Genomic DNA, 19,551 nt, shown 5'->3' on the forward strand with positions numbered 1-19,551 from the left:
GGCGCAAATTTACAAAATACAATTGTATTTTGTACGTTTGCGCCGCATTTGCGTAAAAAAAATACGTAAATGCGGCGCTAAAAAAGTATAAATACGGGCCTTAGTCTTTTAATAAATGAAAACATGTGGTTTTAGAAAAAAGAGTACAAATGAAACAAGCAAAACAATATTATGACATTTCCAAAAATGCTTCTGATAGAAAGTTCATTGTGGGCAATTCGTTTTCTCATAAAGAAACCTTTCAAAGTGAAAAAGGCGAATTTGTCTTTACTCTTCCCTTCAAAATTGAACGTGTAGGAAAGAATGCTATATTGTTACAAGGTAAGGGTTGGTGGAACAAAAGTAAATTAGTACCCATTACTAACTCTCAAGTCAAAAGCCTAGAAAATTCTCGTAAAGGCGTTAATGAAGATTCTATCTTTTATGAAGCTCAAGCTAACAAAGATGTTGACATGCCTACACAAATCGGTAAGCACGATGGCCAGCATAACAATGTTGAAAATGTGATTGCACAGGGTAACTCACCTTTCAACCATTTACAGGAACCAACAACCTCTAAGAGAATTTCTAGACCACTGGTATGATTCTGCATAATGTTTTATGGGGGGAAATGCTGTAGTGTTCATTGCATGCTATGTCATTTGCTAAGCTGTCACATGTTACTTTAATGATCGGACACCCATGTGTTCTGGTTCTTGAGAACTTTGGATCTGTTGCTAAGTGAGAGTCAGCTGCCCCTGGCTCCTCGCTGAAGTAGTAGCTCTGACCGTGGGTTTCTTACTTTGGACTTGGAGAATAAACTTCTGCTTACTATTTTATGAGCATCTTGTGACGGTCCTTTCACCAGACACTAATACTACACTTGCTGGTTGTGGCTTTGCCTGGTTTCCCAAGTTAAGCTTTGCATAAAACCACCTATGTCTTTGGTTTCCTTTTTTTAAATTGTAATTTCCATGATCCTTGATCAATCAATTTGTAAAGCGCGCTACATACCCGTGAGGGTTTCAAGATGCTGGGGGGGGGAGTAGGGGGGAGGGTGCTGCTACTGCTCGAAGAGCCAGGTCTTGAGTTTTCTGAAGGAAAGAAAGTCTTGGGTCTGTTGTAGACCCGGAGGGAGGGTGTTCCAGGTCTTGGCGGCGAGGTACGAGAATGATCTGCCGCCGGAAGATTTGCGTTGGATGCGGGGGATGGAGGCGAGGGTGAGGTTAGTGGAGCGGAGATGCCGAGTGGGGGTGTAGAAGCTGAGTCTGCTGTTCAGGTATGATGGTCTGGTGTTGTGGAGTGCCTTGTGTGCGTGGGTGTGGAGCTTGAAGGTGATCCTCTTGTTGACGGGAAGCCAGTGAAGGTCTCTTAGGTGGGGGGTGATGTGGCAGTGGCGAGGGATGTTGAGGATGAGTCGGGCGGAGGCGTTTTGGATGCGTTGGAGGAGTTTGGATGAGATGCCGGTGTAGAGGACGTAGCCGTAGTCGAGTCTGCTGCTGACGAGGGCCTGGGTTACTGTTTTTCTTGTTTCTGTTGGGATCCATTTGTAGACTCTGCGAAGCATGTGGAGGGTGTTGGAGCAGGAGGAGGAGATGGCGCTGACCTGTTTTGACATGGAGAGTGAGGAGTCGAGGGTGAAGCCGAGGTTTTGTGCGCTGTCAGTGGGTGTTGGTGGAGGACCCAGCGTGGACGGCCACCATGAGTTGTCCCAGGCGGAGGGGGAGCGTCCAAGGAAGAGGACCTCTGTTTTCTCCGAGTTTAGTTTTAGCCGGCTGTCTCCCATCCAATCGGCGATGGCTTTTAGTCCCTTGTGGAGGTTGGTTTTGGCAGTGTGCGGGTCCTTGGTGAGGGAGTGGATGAGCTGGGTGTCGTCGGCGTAGGAGATGATGTGGAGGTTGTGCTGACGGGCCACTTGTGCGAGGGGGGCCATGTAGATGTTGAACAGCGTCGGGCTGAGGGATGAGCCCTGGGGTACGCCGCAGATGATGTTGAAGGCTTTGGATTGGTACGGGAGAAGGCGGACTCTTTGGGTTCTGCCGGCGAGGAAGGCTGCGGTCCTTTCGAGGGCCTGGTCCTGGATTCCTGCTGCATGGAGGCGGGATTTTAGGGTGTGGTGACAGTCGGTGTCAAAGGTGGCTGATAGGTCTAGGAGAATGAGGGCTGATTCGGTGCTGTGGTTGCGTCTGAAGCCGGACTGGGAGGGGTCGAGGATGTTGTTGTCTTCGAGGTACAAAGTGAGCTGAGTGTTTACGATTTTCTCGATGACCTTCGCCGGGAAAGGGAGAAGAGAGATGGGCCGGAAGTTTTTCAGGTTCTTGGGGTCCACCTTTGGTTTCTTGAGAAGGACATTGATTTCGGCGTGTTTCCAGCTTTCCGGGAATCTTGCAGTTTCGAAGGAGATGTTGATGGCTTTCCATAGGTGTGGTGCGATGGCTGTGTCTGCTTTGTTGAAGATGTGGTGGGGGCAGGGGTCTGATGGTGATCCGGAGTGGATGGAGTTCATGGTCTTGAGGGTTTTGTCGTTGCTGATGTTGGTCCAGGCGGTCAGTTGGCTGGAGCGGGTGAAGTTCGTGGTGGGTGGGGTAGGAGCGTCCGGAGTGTGAGGGAAGTTGAAGCTGTTGTGGATGTCCGTGATTTTTTGGTGGAAGGCGGTTGCTAGGGCGTCGCATAGTTCTTGGGAGGGGGTGATGTCGTTGACGGTGGCGTCTGGGTTGGAGAGTTCTTTTATAATGCTGAAAAGTTCTTTGCAGTCATGGGCGTTGTTTTTTCTAGGCGGGTTTTTAAGGAGGATCTTTTTTCTAGCCTGATGAGTTGGTGGTGTTCGCGTGTGGCATCCTTGAGTGCCGTGTGGTTGTCTGGAGTGCGTTCGAGTAGCCATATTTGCTTGAGTTTTCGGCAGTGGCGTTTGGAGGTTTGGAGGTCGTCGGTGAACCAGGTGGCTCTTCTGTTGATGTGGTTGTTGGAGGGTTTTCTGAGTGGAGCAAGGCGGTCGACGCAGTCGTTGATCCATAGCTTGAGGTTGTGTGCCGCGATGTCAGGGTCGGTGGGGTTTGCGGGCAGTTTCTGGGCAAAGGCGGTGGTTAGTTGAAATTCAGTGACTTTGCCCCAATGACGGCGAGGTGGTTGTTCGGTGTGGTGGTGTTCTGTCTGTTTCTTGAAGGTGAAGTGGATGCAGTGGTGGTCGGTCCAGTAGAGTTTGGTGGTATGGTTGAAGGTGACGTGGTTGCTTGTAGAGAAGATGGGGTCAAGGGTGTGACCGGCTGTGTGGGTGGGTGTGTTGACAAGCTGTGTGAAGCCGAGGTTGGCGAGGTTTTCGGTCAGGGTGGTGGAGTTGGTGTCATTGTTGTTTTCGAGGTAGAAGTTCAGGTCCCCGAGGAGGAAGTAGTCTGTGGAGGCGAGTGCGTGGGTGCTGGCCAGGTTGGCGATGGCGTTGCAGAAAGGTGCCCTGGGTCCTGGGTGTCTATAGATGAGTGTTCCTCTGAGCGCGGTGTTGGCGTCGGTGCGGACTTGCAAGTGAAGGAGTTCAGCAGGGCTGAAGGAGTCGTACAGGGTGGTTTTGACTTCGAGGGTGGCTTTGTGGACTATGGCAATGCCTCCTCCGGTTCTGTTGGTGCGGTCTCAGCGCGCGACTTTGTATCCGTTCGGGATGGCTATGGCGATGTCGGGTGCTGAGGAGTCGTTCCACCAAGTTTCGGTTAGTAAGGCCAAGTCCGGGGAGGTGGAGTCGAGCAGGTCCCAGACTTTGATGGCGTGCTTGCGTGCTGAGCGGGTGTTGAGGAGTATGCAAGGGAGGTGGTTGGTCTTGATCCTAGGAGGTATGTGGGCTCTGTTGCAGGTGAAGCTGTAGTTGTGGCAGGAGAAGGGTCCGTGCGTGCTCTTTGGAGAGGCCTGGAAGCAGGTGGTGTCTCGGCTGGTGTTGAGTGCGCGGAGGGTGTTGGCGTTATAGCGAATGCTGACGGGGTGGCTGTTGCTGGGGCCAGGGGTTCTGGCGCTGGGCCCGGTTCAGGTGCTGACGGCGCAGCCGGTCTTGCCTTTGGCGTGCCGTGGCTGCCATAAGAGGAGGGGGGTGGGAGTGGCAGCTGGGAGGCGGGAGGGCCTGGCGAATGAGAGGGCTGCAGGGAGGGGCCGCAGAGGAGGCAGCGGCGGGAAAAAAGGCAGCAGAAAAGGAAACGGTGAGAAGGAGGGGGGAGGGGCCGCAGGGGATGCAGCAGCGGGAAAAAAGGCAGCAGAAAAGGAAACGGCGAGAAGGAGGGGGGAGGCGGGAGGGGACGCAGGGGACACAGCGGCGGGAAAAAAGTCAGCAGCAAAGGAAACGGGATGGAACGCGGAAGGCGGAGCGGGGAGCGACCTGCCTGCAGGAGCAGGGTAAGAGGTTGCTCCCTGTTACTGCGCCGGGGCTACCATAAGAGGAGGGGGGTGGGAGTGGCAGCTGGGAGGTGGGAGGGCCTGGCGAATGAGAGGGCTGGGGGGTGGGGCCGCAGGGGGCACAGCGACGGGGAAAGTGGATCAGGAAGGAACGGTGAGAATGAGGGGGGAGGCAGGAGGGGCCGCAGGGTATGCAGTGGTGGGAAAGGTGGATCAGGAAGGAACGGTGAGAAGGAGGGGGGAGGTGGGAGGGGCCACAAGGGGCGCAGCGGCGGGAAAAGTGGATCAGGAAGGAACGGTGAGAAGGAGGGGGGAGGCGGGAGGGGCCGCAGGGGACGCAGCGGCAGGAAAAGCAAAACAGCAGCAAGGAAACACGATGGAGGTGGCGCGGAAGGTGGAGCGGGGAGCGACCTGTCTGCAGAAGCAGGGTCAAAGGTTGCCACTGTTTGACCTTCTTGACTATTTCTAAACCATTTAATCTGAGAGTGCATTACTGTCAGTTTTGTCTTGGCCAATTCTCTTGGGAAGCATCCCATCAAATCATTTGTTTCCTAAAATTTTTTTTGCATTTGCTTACTTATTGCAAATTAGCAGTGTTTTGTGAGAATTCCTTTGTTTCCACTTCGGTAATGACTATACGCTGCACAGAGAAAGATTCTAGGTCCTCATAGTTTATATCACACTGTTGTTTTATGTGTTCACAAAGGTCATCATTATGCAGGTCGATATAAGTCAGCTGACAATTGCCAGCATCCCAATTTATAGACCTTTCTAATGCACTATACATTTATCTGCTGTGCTCCTTAGTTGTATTATACGCCACCATGTCTTAGCCACACATATTTTGCTTCAGGTAGCTGCCTTTATGCACTTGAATGAATTCGGATCCCCAAAGGGTGTGTTTCAATCCCTTCTCATGTGTTATGTTGCTGTCTTTCTGGTCACTCCTTTTTGCAGGCAACTGCTTAATCCGCGACTATGCTACAGCCTATGCCTGTGACTTCTGCAGCTGTCACAGGCTTTGAAAGTCAGCACTGGGAATGGGAAAGCCCGTCGCTGTGTGTGCCTCTGGCTTCAGGTCTTATTGTGACTCAAACGCTGTCTCACAAATTATTCAGCTTTTTAATGTGTCACTCCACTGTTTCCTTTTCATTTTGGAGATACCAGTAGAAGCCATTGTGCGGCCTTTTTGAAAAGCCTTAGAAAAACGTATCTGCCATCTTCCTCATCCAGGCCTCGTCTCTGGTTTTAAAGTGTTGCCATATGCAGATAACACTCAGCTTCTGCTGGGTGTAGAGCATGCTTCCTCTTATTTCATTGGTCTGCTGTAAAACAAAAAAACTGCCATCCATGGTTGGATAAATGCTGACGTCTTGAAAATGAATGGAGAAAATACATAGGTCCTGATTTTCGAGCGTAATGCAATTTCCTCGACTTTTGGCCCTAATCAACACAAGGTCCAAGCAGGTAAGAAAAATCTTGGCATGGCCTTCGATTTTGACTTCTTGTTTCAAGCCCACATCCTGGGACAACATGGCTGTCTGTACCTGTTTCCTTATTTTTTATATAAACACAATAGAATGAAGAGGTGGTTATGGTTTGCATTCTCTCCTGCTTTTACTATGACAATACTCATTACCTTTGTGTAATGGTGGGCTGGATGCAGAGGGTTAAATATTTTGAAAATGTTTCAGTCAGACAGTTGATCCAGTTTATGGTGTTATGTCAGTTTTAAGGGGCCCACTATCAGGGGTGTAACTTCAGGGGCCGTTTGGGGGTTACACGCACAATCATCAGGCTTATTGATATGATGAAGGAGCTGATTGTCATTTATTCAGGATTAGAGCACAACATAGATCAGTCGTTCCCCCAGCATTTAACTGCTTTAAAAACCACAACCAAACATTCATTCCTTACCCACATTTCTGTATACTGTTTCGATACAGGGAACACATTAACAATATCATATCTCACCTCCACCTATTTTCTAGAAGAAAAATATATATATATTGATTTAAATATATGCGTGGCTTTTCACAAAGATAACTTACACTTGTAATTTATTCTTACACTTTTGAGTAACTTTACTAATTTGGGCTACTCACAAAATCCAAGTGTAAAGTCAACACATCTTCATTCTCTGGATAAAAGGGTTGAACCCAAATTTGGAAGCATAAGTTACTACTGCCAAAATGAAACAGCAGTAAATCTAGTAACACACATGGCAAACCACAAATGGAGCAACACCCTCCAATAAAAATATAATGGAGACAGACTTAAAATATAACCCCATAGGAAATAGGGTTATATTAAATTAGTTACTTAAGATAGTTCAAAATATAAATAAATATATGTTAATGCTGCAAAAGATATCGAAATAAAATATTTATTATTTCATTGTAAAATATTTTAACAACCTTTTTGAATTTTTAAAATAATGTAACCTTGTTTTTTATCAGAATATCAATAAACTACTTTTAATTAATTCTGTTCATTACTTTCAATATTCATTAATGCCTGATAAAAAATACTTTATATGGGTATTTCGTTTTTATTTTTAGCTTCAAAAAAATAATTTTAATTTAATTTAATATATTTACACTAATTAGCCATTTAATTCAAAATTAAATTAACAGTGCTATAGTATTTTTTTCTTCATTTGTTCTACTTTTAAAATAAATATATACAATTGATTACTAATAATATGTAACATAAACATATTCTTACAAACAATGTCCTGAAACCATGGGCCCATAGAACGAAACTCTGGTACTTTCGGATGTGACGATTTTGTCAAAGATTATATTTTAAATTGATCTGGCTACAAATGTTCTTTAGAGAAAATGTGGCCATAAATGTTAACTCTGGTTTAGCAGATTCACATTTCTTAGCATTTAACACGACACCAGTTTTACTTAGACATTCACATACTTTCATTATTGCATAGTATAGTCATGTTCTCCTTGATTCTTTCCAAAACATTTGATATCATCAGTTTTATTCATACAGTTATTTTCTAGTCTGTTTTTGTTGTTATTTTAACCATTACAGCAGCTTAACATATCCCAAAGTTCAATTATTTAGCCCTGAATAGTCCCAAATCTGTAGAGAATGCTGATACATGCATTGAGTGCTGATTTATTGCTAATGGGTGGCATCCATTACATTGGTCGAAGCTTGAAAATAACACATTACCCTTACTACTACTTAACATGCCATGCAAGTGTGACTCTGGAAATATTTCTCTTTCATTCACTGTGTTAGGTATTCCTATGTCAACACATATCTTGATATCATCTATATTCTTTTTAGGCACCACATCTACTCGGTAAACCCAAGGTAATAGGCCAGTTGCTTGTTCAATGATGTCTTGTTCCAGCAAACAGTTTATTTCATTTACGTTACATTATATGTATTGGTACCATTCTGTGCACCTGTGCCACTGGTCTTACAGGCTCATTTATATGGAAAGTAATTTATTTTTACTTTCATTTGCCCAAGCTTCAAAACAAATTTGGTTACTTTCCTGGTTTAGCGTGATGTTTTGCAACATGGAAGGCCATCACAATTAGACACATTAATTGTGCTGTGACATTGATTAAAAAACAGGGACCTGGTACGTCCCCTTGCAAAACATGAATTTCTTCTTCATTAGTTATATTTCATTAAGTAAGGCTGCTTATCTCCCCATTGGAATACATTTACTTTTAATGGACTTAGGATGGGTTTCTTAGGCATCTTTTTCATACTCTTAGGTACCCATGATATTGCAGTTTGCTTCACTTTCCAGAACAAACTGTATTTTATGGCCTTCCAAAGTTTCTTCTTCCTTGGTTCTTTGATGACAAAGCCTATTTTGTAGTTGGCCAAGGAACAGCCTCTGATGTAACAGGATTGACATGTTCCAGCTAACCTTCAGTGGGCTAGCATATTTTGGGAATTCCAGTATGCCACAAACATTTGAGCAGAATGAACTTTTCTGAAGACCATAATATGCAATATATAAGACATAGGTAAATACGCATATCCTTTTGTAAATACTCTGTCTGGGTACTTTTCAGGTATAGAGAGGACTGTATTAAGATGTTAAAAAGTTGTGAAGTATTATTGTTATGTTTGTTTACTTTTGATGGCAAACTTGCTCTATGAATAAAGGATACATGTATACATACATGTGTGTGCATGTGCATGCTTTTGTATTTTGTGGGTGTATAAAACCTAGAAGTGACTATGGCTTTTATCAGTGAAATGTGGTATGGTCATTGAAAACCTTTGGAATGCAGAAATGTACATTGTATTGAACTGTAGGATAGTAGTAGGTTTGCAACCCCATTTGTGGCCCTGAAATACTTGAGTGGTAGGATAAGAATCTATTCTACTTGTTGTACTTGATTGACCAGTGTGGGCCTTTTGAGTAGTCTGTGTAGAGCAATATTTGGTGCTATCTGTGAATAATGGTGGTGTGCTAACAACTTGCTGCAGAGAACCCGTGGTTGCATCAGTGGAGGAGTGGTGAAAGAGAAAATATAGGCAGTACCACATGCATCAAAGTAGGGGTCTCTGGAGTCGATTCATAGGTATTTCAGGTTAAACTCTAAGAATGTCATATTGCTGGTTTAACTGAGTGTATAGAGTTGATTTAGGAGATGTGCAGGAGAAATCCCAATGAATACTGCAGATACTAAACTAATGTTCTATGGAGTCCATGGAAAGTGTTAAATATAGATGATTGCATCATAGAACAACCAGAACATTACTTGTGGGAGGGGAACATGATATCTGGCAGACTCAATGGTGAAGTCAAGAATAATGTACTTATTGTTCGTCCTGTTTTTAATTGCACAGAGAGGATACAATTATAGGCTAGACATTACCCAGAGTAATTATAAGTCGTTCACACTGTATTGAACTATAGGATATGAGTAGCTTTCCTACCCCATTTGTGGCTCTGAAACCTTTTTGGGTAGTAGAGTAAGAGTCTACTTTACTTGTTGTGCATGATTGGCCAATTATGGGCATTTTGATCAGTCTGTGTCGGACAAATCTTAGTGCTATGTGTGAAGACTGATGGTGTGCTAAAAAATTACTGCAGTGAACCAGTGGATGCATTTAGCATGACATGAAGCAGACAGATTTGTAAGGATTAGAGTGCCTTTTCCACATACCTACACCTAACCCTATCAAGTGTACTTTCTACTTGGGATTGAGATCAGTATGAGAACACGGCTAGACCACTGAGAAGGCTGAAAAACATAGATGTCTACTGAGGCCCCCAGGAGTGGTGGAGGAGGAACTCAAGGGTTTATAGAGTTTATTTATGGGTATTTCAGGTGGAACTCTAAGAATATCACGCAACTGGTTTTTGTGAGTCTATAGAGTTGATTCAGGAGATGTGGAGGCAGAACCTCAATGAATACTACAGATGCTAAGCTAATGTTGTGTGGAGTCCACTGGAAGTGATAAAATATAGGAGATTGTATCACAGAACAACCAGAACATTACTTGTGGGATGGGAACCTATCTGGCAGACTCAATGATGAAGTCAAGAATAATTCACTTATGGTTGGTCCTATTCTTTAATTGCACAGAGCAGGCATAATTATGGGCTGGACATTACTTAGAGTAATAATGAGTTGTTCACATTGTATTGAACTGTAGGATATGAATGAAAGCTTTATCCATTACTTCCGGGCAAATTTATGGGAGCATTGCATCACGCTTGCACCAGGCAATATGGTACATGCATGATGCAAACCTATAAGTCAGGTTTTTGAAGCCACACAAAGCCATTTTGCCTGGCTTTGAAAGACTTCAAAACGTCTGGAGCAATGCAATGCAAATCGCTGTGTTGCATTACTCTGCACAAGGGAGGCATTTTGTGGACGTTGTGTGGCTGTTCCCATGCAACTCCCATGGTTTTACACACATTCCCAGATTTACCAAACTTGGTAAACCTGTGCATGTGCCAAACATATATGCCTCCCCAGGAGAGGCGTAATGAGGAGAAACATTGTTATTTCTTCTTGTTACTTCCTCTTTCTAGGTGTGCTGTATTCTGCAGCACACATAGTTAGAGGATTATGCCTCTAAGGATTGTTTCTGTGCAGGAAGGTGCCCCTCCCTGCACAAAACCAATCCTGCATGAAATGCAGGCATCCTTGCACCATGGTGCATGGGTGCCTGTGTTGGTGTTAGGCAGCCCATTATCCACCAGCACAGGGAGGAAAGGACAGGAATGCACTGCATGCCTTAAATACAGCACATGCCTGCACTTTCCCAGTGACGCAGCAAAGCAAGGTGACTTACTGCAATGTACCACTTTCCAATAGATATGGCCCTTTATGTTTTTTCACAGTGAATGGCTGTACAAAAGGTTGGTTTAAACTATAGGTTTGAAAATACATAGACACTGTGGAAAAATGCTTAGACCCTTCTTTCAGGTGTAGATATTTTAGTGGACCAATGCTTGTGGTGAAGAGGCATCTTTAAAGTCTAAGGTATTCCCACCCTTGTTCAGAGACATATACAGCCAAACTCAATGGCTGGTTTTTCAACAGCTATACTATTTCACTGACATCCAAATGTTTGTCTTTGTGGTGGTACGTACAATGACAGTTACATTACAGTTATATTGGACAACATAACACTAGGCTGTGGAAATGCACTTTATTAAACAAACATTTTTTTTATTTTTCATAAAATGTTAAGAGTACAAACATGCTGAAACACAGTAAATTATGTTAGGATGCAGAATAACTACAACAACTAATTTATGGAAAGTAGAAGTACACAATTGAATACATCACTATAAGAAAGCCATAACATTGAACTAGAAAACTGACTCTGTAGTAAAATATAAAAATCTACAATTATAAATATAAATTTGGTCCATGGAATCACCATTACATTATTTACAATCAGTATCCAATTTTTACTACCTAAGGTGTCCAACAAAGTCTTGAAATGTTTAATGTTATAAGAACAGTATTTTATTTACATTCTACGTATAAACAGTTATGTTTCTAGCAAACCCAAGAATCCCTACAAATTGTCCAATTGAAGCTGACACGAAAAGCATATTTATCATAGAGAAACCTTTTGACATCTATAAATAATATGAGTTGTAGGTTAAAACCTGGCCAATAGGAAACTAATACTGAAAAAAACATAGCACAGTTGTACTCTAAGAAACACTGTAATATCAATCAAGTTAGCCCAGTTGTATCATGGATTACAAGAAGTCCTCAAAAAAGGCACACATTGTTAATGGTGTAAATGAGGCAGTGGCGTAATATGCAACAAAGTCATTACTAAAAGGATGGAGGAGATGACAGTGATTGGATAGATTATCCACATAATTTAAGAACAAGAGAAAACTGAACTCCGGGTACTCCTCACTCGGTTAAACTAAAGATTCTAAACTTTCAGCTGCGTGTCCATCTGGTAGAGTGATCCCATTGCTGTCCAGTGATGTTGGATGGGCTTCTTCCTGCCTTGTGCTCACCAGACTTAGCATTGCTTTATACAGGAACTGGTACTGCTCCTGTGGATCAACAAGAAGGGTGTGTTAGCCTCATCCATCAATGAAGATCGGCATTTATAGTGACTTTGACTATTATTGTTTTTCTTTTCTTTGTCCCAGCATTTATTATGTCTGGGCTTATACAGTCCTATAAGAAATAATAATAATAAGTATATTGTAACTTCTTTTAATAAATAGGTGTCATATAGCAGACTGCAAGTGTCAGAGCAATAGCCACTTTCAGGATAACCAAATAAGCTAAACATAAATTAAACCAATCTAAATGAAGTATAATTCCATTGTCTAGGATGATGATGAAATGTTGATACAAGCAAGCTCATTTTTATGGATACAGCTTGTGTAGTCAATTCACAAAATAGCTGCTTCATAGTACTTGTATTCAATCTGAAATATTGATTGAAGGTGAATTAAAGCCAAGTAATAAAAGCATTCACCTTGAACTCAGAGTATCTGAAGAAGTTATAAAATTGGACAAAGTTTAGCATCAACAAATCTGAGAAGAAAAAGTGTGTCATGTCTTGATGTCCACCTACTGCCACAGCATGGAAAAACAAAGATAAGCCCACCCTCAGGCAGTTTTCTGCCAGTATGCTCTTCCAAACGTGTAATTTATAGAGAAAAAGCACCAGTCACTCATGGCCCCCACAACATTCCACCTAATGCACAATTAGGGGTGCACAAATAAAAAAAGGCTGGGAAAGGAGACAAATGTTAGGAATTAAAGTCACAGTCACCAAATGACCCTCCTCTCCCACATTCCACAGACAAGTGCAATGCTGGAAACCTCTTCTTCAGTGAAAAAATACAGATGTTTCAACAACACCAAGCCTGCATCTCCTTTTAGCCCCAACTCTTCTCATAGCATCCAACAATGGTCATCCTTCAAAGCCCTATTACTTGCAGATTCCTGTCAACATAAACTCCTTCAAAACCACCTCCCAAGAAGACGATGTCTTGCCCTTGTCTTTCATCAAACCTCTCTTGGGAGAAGCTTAATCACTCATACCGACCATTATCAACAATTTCGTCACCAAGGTATCTTTCAAGAAGTTCCCAAGACAGTTCATCTTGTTCCACTCTTGAAGAAACTCACACTACATCCTGACTACCAACCCAACCCACCCCTCACCTACCCTTCATCAGCGTGACCATAAGCAAAGCATTCTATGCTCAACTGCACTGTCACATCAGTGCCAACCATCTCCAACAAAACTACTTATCTGTCTTAAGATCACACTGTAGGGGAGACAGCTACCTTCCGCATCATAGATTATGCCCTCCTCTCCATAAATGTTGATGACATTTTCCTCTTGGTAGTGTGGGGCATCTCAGATACCTTAGGCACTGTTTCACTTTCATCCATAATCTGAGGTCTTGAGTGTGATTCACTGGCAACATCTTTCAATTGTTCTCTTCATACCTATGCTTAAGACACCATTCCATTCACATGGGAGCCTTCAGGTCCTAGAAGATCCCTAATACGTGATGTGTCCCCAAAGGTTCAATCTTGTCCCTCGTCATTATCAGACTTTACACAGAGTTCCTTGGGTCACTTCTTACCAATAATAGATTTAAAATACACCAATAAGTGATGACACAAAGTATTGGAATTCTGCTCCACTCTGACTTCAAACACCTCAAACATTGCCTGCACCTCATTCAGATCTGGATGCTCAAGACCTACATGAAGTTCAAATCTTTCAATATATAATGTCTGGTATTTGCTAAGAACAATAAGCAACTGCAACCTGGCTCAATGACATGAACTTATATGGTTCCAGACCGTTAGTTTAATTCAATGTCAAGTCACTTGGATTCACCCTGGACGTAGATTTGACACTCAAGGAACACACTGGTTAGGTACCAGCTCTCTCTGCTGAAGAAAGTGAAACCAATTTCAGAGCTTCTGTTCAGTCTACATATTCTCACATTTGGATGGCCTCTAAGATTTCACACTGGATCCATTTTAGGACATAATTCACAGTACTATGCTTCCCAAACATGGTCTGAAAAATATGCTTGCCCACATCACCCCCATTTATATGGAAATCAATGGGCTCCCTTTGCCAGGCTGCACTAACTTCAATATCTCAAAATCAGCATAATTTACAAAATACTCATATCCACTAACCCAGCGATCTGGATGACGTGCTCACTATTTCCAGCAACTTTCTCCACACCTGCACCATGAGAGTGGAGACAAAGGTGTGTGCCAAACACAAGGCAGAAAAACCTCCATCTGTGAACTTCTCAAACAGCATCCGTATATCCATAAGGACCATCTGAACCCTGCACCATTTTTTGAAAGAACTGATAACTCATATTTTTAAAGAACACTACATGATGATGCAGTACCAGTCCACTTTTAATAAGCCCCAAGCCTCCTCTTCAATAATTTGATGACTTCTTCTTGAGTGGGTGCACTCAATAACAGCACACGCATGTGTGCTATGCACCAGCTATCTGAACATATGTTGCTTAAACCATTCTGATCCATATCCAGCTACATACCATTTATTCCTTTTCTTGAATCTGCCCCTATTCTGACATGTTCCATTCACCCTTGAGAGGAAAATCTTCTGTGAGAAAAGTCTTGAAATGTTTAAAGCTCTTTTCAACCTTTACAAAGCATGCTGCTGGTAAAGTTTACAAGCAACATGTGCATTTTTCTGACCCCTTATCTTCACTGAACATTTGTCTTTTACTTACAGCATCTGTAAAGACTCCTGGTCTCATCAAATTAATCATTTTGGCCGTCAGGTAGACATCCATAGAATTTTCAGTTTCCAGTTGGTGCATGAGGGTAGTCAGTGCGCAGAAGGTTCCTGCCGTCACACCACCGAACCTTGAAAGAACACAACAAATTACTAAATAATGCTTCTGAAAGGATTAGGCTCATAGAAGGACATGTGAAATTTAATGATAAATCTAAAGATATATAAAGAACTCAAGGTGTGAGCTCGGCTTTGCATTCTCTGCGCTGACCACGAGATCTCCCTTCATGTACTTTAATCACAGTAGACCATTTGCAGGCAGGGTTAACAAGAAGACTAAATTACTCAGTACACTTCTGCAATCAACACTGGACAAAGAATGCTTACTCATCATGGATGATCACTGGGCCATCTCTACTGGACGCTTCTTCTGCGATGACTCTTAAAAGTTCAAAGGTTTTGCTGATTGGACTATCAGGATTCGGCCATTTTGGACACTGAAAATGTCTTACTTCAAGTACATAATCATCCTGTGAAAAAGTAAAGGAAATTTTCAAACAATAGTGTCTTTTTATAAGTAGCTGAAAGAGGACATTCTTTTTCTTGGCTGACTACTTCCAGTGGACCCCTTGCTAAAAACTCTTAAGGGGCAGAGCAGTGTGCTATTTAGGCAGAAGAAACACTGCTTAAATTCTTAATGACTGTTGGTGGAAACTGCTTTAGTTGAGATACAGCACATTGCAATGACATACAGGTCCTGATGACGAGTTCCCGGGATACTGGTGTGCTATTTATCAAATTTGATAAAATCCAGGGCCTCTGGAATTAGAATTTATCAGGTGTGTTAAAAAGCATTAACACATTTTCCCCTGGCAGTGGTGAAATACATGTTTTTTTTTAGTGTTTTCTGCATAACAATCTGCATGCCCTGTTTTCAACTGGGCCTTTTTCACTTGATTTGACTTGCTGAAATTCAGCAGGGGAAACCTCTGAGGAGTATCCAGAGAAAGCAATGGCTGTAGCATCCATGCACTTTGAAAGCAGTGCATATTGGAGGTTCCTAGAAAGCAGGGGAAAAGACTGATGCATACTTGCAAATAGTCAAAAGAATACCATTGCCTTTCACCTCTACATCAGACTAATACAAGTGTTTATATATCTTCACATTGTCAAATATAAACTCCGAATTTGACGTGGGTGACAGGGTTCTACAGTAGGGAGATTCCAGGCCTGGTTATTCCCAAATTTTATAAACATATCAACCTTAGTTTTCCAGGTGTTTCTGTGAACATCTGAAATATCTGTCCCCCGGCATTAATAACAATTCCAAGTCCACTTGTTTCATTAGCATCCAGTCCATTAAGAGTTGGTTACCTGTGTTGCTTCTAAGATAAAGTCATGGATGACAAGTTGTTCTTCATTAGAGAGACATACGTGGTCTTCTCCAATCATGGTGACCATGAAGCTCTCACAGTTCATCGGTTCATCTTTGTTTGGCCAGTAGACAAATTCATTTTCTGCCTGTTAAAACATATACAATTGTTCTTCAAAGGTCTGTAATAGATTTTGTTGTAATTTGAGAGCAAGTTTGGTTCATAAAAAATGTAAATCCGTGTTAGGATGTTTGTGAGGGTTATGTCAGCATTGTCCTTGCCTCTTCATGTGTCACATTATTCACAGTTCCTTGAATACTACTACAGTTTACAGTGCAATAGAATTAATAACTGTAACTCAATAGAGGCTTAGGCCCATATTTATACTTTTTTTAGCGCCGCATTTGCATAGTTTTTTTACGCAAAAGCAGCGCAAACTTACAAAATATAATTGTATTTTGTAAGTTTACGCCGGTTTTGCGTCAAAAACCGACGCAAATGCGGCGCTAAAAAAGTATAAATATGGGCCTTAATGTTTGCTGCATGGAAAGGAAAGGTGAATAAATTAGTATGAGTATTTGGTACTTACCTTAAACTTTCCATTGTTTAAATAGCAACACAAAATTACACCTGGGCTATTATTACAAGTTCATGGCTAATTCAGAATTATACATTGTGTGATAAGTATCATAACCTCACAGGTTTTTCCGATAGATTTCAACTGATTAAATCTCCTAACATTTATCAGGTACAAAGGAAAGTACTAGGCAAATATATACTATTCGGTGTGTTAAAAACAGATGTTGTATGTTATGCCTCCTTTGCAAGATGTAAACTCAAACTAGAAGGTATTTACCACACAGAGTAAATACCAGGGCCCATATTTATGATTTTTAGTGCCGCATTTGCATCATTTTTTACGCAAAAGCTATGCAAACCTACAAAATATAATTATATTTTGTAACTTTGAGCCGCTTTTGCGTCAAGAAATGACAGAAATGCTGCGCTAAAAAAGTATAAATATGGGCCCAGGTCTCATACATATCTCACCCTATTCTGCCTAACTTGTGATAAGGGCCTTTTTGTGTAAAACAACATTCCCTGACACTGAATTCTCATGGTTTAACAGTTAGCGCCCATCTCTGTATTTTACTTATCTGAACTGAAATAAAATACAGTAGCAAACCTTACCACATTCTGATTTTCAGCAAGCATGACCACTAGCTGGGCATTGTGGTCCCATATCATTCGCCAGAAATCCTTGACAGTATGCAGCAGTGGGTGCTGGGTAATAATGAATTCATTGCTTTCATGATATCCCTAGAAAATGAAACAATAGTGGTAAAAACTAATATAAACTCATCAATTAAATTTTTCAGAAGTGCCCCTTAGACTAGTCTGAAGGAGCACTGCATTTACAAAAAAAGACATCTGAATCCGTGTTTCTAATTTTGACTTTCTGCGTTCTATTTTTGTACTTTGTCATTTTCGAAGATTAACCTTCTGTATAAAGGGTAGAAATATTAATCTTGGGCTGAGCTAGATCTGTCATCAATAGAGGGTTACATATTTCATTAACAAGTTATTTTTTTCAGAAGCAGCTTATGTAAAATGCAGGACACCTGGAAATTCAACGCACAAACCTTTTCACAAACCATCTTAAATTCTATGTTTCGGCCAAGTGAACACTCCTTAGTTCAACCCATTTATTGTTATTGTATTTATTTTCGTTTTTTTGTCCTACACCCAATTAGCCTATGTGATACTGAGAAGAACTGAACTTAGACAGTTGAGCTGAAAATAGAACGGCTCTCAGAGCTTTCCGGATCTGCAGATGGTGAGAAGTTAATCTGAGATTTTGAGAAAGGGATTTACAAGTCATAGCAGCTGTAAAGGAAAGGAAGTGTCCATCCACATGCAATTTGAGAATCTCTGGGAGCACTATGGGCCACATGTACAAAGATCTGGTTTTGCGACTTGCAAACTGCGAGTCGTAGTGACTCGCAATTTGCGACTCTCAAAACCGGATGTACAACAGTGTACTTTATACTGTTTGCGATTCCCAATGGGGTCGCAAATGACCTACCTCATGAATATTCTTGAGGGAGGTCGCAATTTGCGACCCCATTGGGAATGGCCACCCTCACAGGGATGGTGGCCTGCTGGAGACAGCAGACCACCACGTCTGTGACTGCTTTTAAATAAAGCAGTTTTTTAAAAATGCAGCCCGTTTTCCTTAAAGGAAAATGAGATACATTTCAAAATCAAAAATTAAAAGTTTTCTTTTCATTTTTTCAGAGCAGGCAATGGTCTGTGGGACCACTACCTGCTCTGAAAAAATATTGTCGCTGACATTCACAAAGGGGGAGGGATCTGGGGACCCCTTCCCATTTGCGAATGAGTTAGCACCAGTTTGAAATTAGGAAGGGACGCCTTTGACACACCCCTTCCTAATACCGAATCATAAAACCCAAACTGCAATTCGGTAACAAGTTACCGAATCACAGTTTGGGCTTTGTACATTCCAAAAAGCATTTTTCAAGTCTGCGAATCGGCCTGTTTGCGAATTGAAAAATGCTTCGTACATCTGGCCCTGTGTAGTTAGAGGAGGTGGTGCGGAGGGTCCTAGCAGGCTGCTGCAACATAAAGATATCATGATTGAATGATGGACTAAAATTTACTAAGAAGTCATACAACGCAGTAGAGCAACCAACGCTGCTCTGATGCATTGGATGAACGAGAGAGGACAGGACAGTGTCATGTCTACTAAGATATGGACCAGTTATTCTCTACTCTAGCAGTGGTGCACTTTAGCCTACCAAGCACAACACATACACATTAACTCTTGTACTGTACTAGAAGAGTACCTTTCCAGGACTAAAATACTATCCTTTGACATTCTTTACAACTTTTCTGACTTTGTATGTGTTCTGTGTAATGCATCACTAATCAAAAGCTTGAAAAATTTGAAGACAGTGAAAAAATGCTCTAACCTTATGCCTACCTTAAGAGGTGGATTTTGTGGTGCAATTCCTGTCTGCCAATGTTTGTACAAAGGGATTTAGATCAAAACCCAAGAGTGTTTGCATGGTAACATCCATGTACCACCTATGGATGTTTATGTGATGCAAAATAGCACACTTTGGGGCATATTTATACTCCGTTTGCGCCGAATTTGCGTCATTTTTTTCGATGCAAATTCGACGCAAAACTAACTCCATATTTATACTTTGGCGTTAGACGCGTCTAGCGCCAAAGTTCATGGAGTTAGCGTCATTTTTTTGCGTGAACACCTTCCTTGCATTAATGATATGCAAGGTAGGCGTTCCCGTCTAAAAAAATGACTGCGATGCTATTGCGTCGGATTTATACTCCCGGGCAAAAATGACGCCCGGGAGTGGGCGGGACTAAAAAACCCGCATTTGCGCCGGATTTTAGCGCCTGGGTCAGGGCAGGCGTTAAGGGACCTGTGGGCTCAGAATGAGCCCAGAGGTGCCCTCCCAAGCCCCCAGGGACACCCCCTGCCACCCTTGCCCACCCCAGGAGGACACCCAAGGATGGAGGGACCCACCCC

General features: G+C 42.4%; 1 protein-coding gene across 11 annotated transcripts in view; it reads right to left on the bottom strand.

Annotated features, from left to right (window-relative positions):
- Positions 1 to 11,012: 11,012 nt before the first annotated feature.
- The window catches only part of PTPRZ1 (protein tyrosine phosphatase receptor type Z1), a 572,466-nt gene continuing 563,927 nt past the window's right edge, over positions 11,013 to 19,551 (bottom strand). For all 11 annotated transcript variants that reach the window (XM_069229904.1, XM_069229910.1, XM_069229908.1 and 8 more), the window contains 5 exons: positions 17,169 to 17,297; positions 15,979 to 16,125; positions 14,992 to 15,134; positions 14,600 to 14,735; positions 11,013 to 11,890 (listed from right to left, as the gene is read on the bottom strand). In XM_069229904.1, coding sequence (XP_069086005.1) covers positions 11,750 to 11,890; positions 14,600 to 14,735; positions 14,992 to 15,134; positions 15,979 to 16,125; positions 17,169 to 17,297 — 696 coding nt within the window. In that variant the 3' untranslated portion in view covers positions 11,013 to 11,749. The remainder of the gene's footprint in view (positions 11,891 to 14,599; positions 14,736 to 14,991; positions 15,135 to 15,978; positions 16,126 to 17,168; positions 17,298 to 19,551) is intronic.

This window comes from Pleurodeles waltl, chromosome 4_1 (genome assembly GCF_031143425.1).
Source record: "Pleurodeles waltl isolate 20211129_DDA chromosome 4_1, aPleWal1.hap1.20221129, whole genome shotgun sequence".
NCBI lineage: Eukaryota > Metazoa > Chordata > Amphibia > Caudata > Salamandridae > Pleurodeles > Pleurodeles waltl.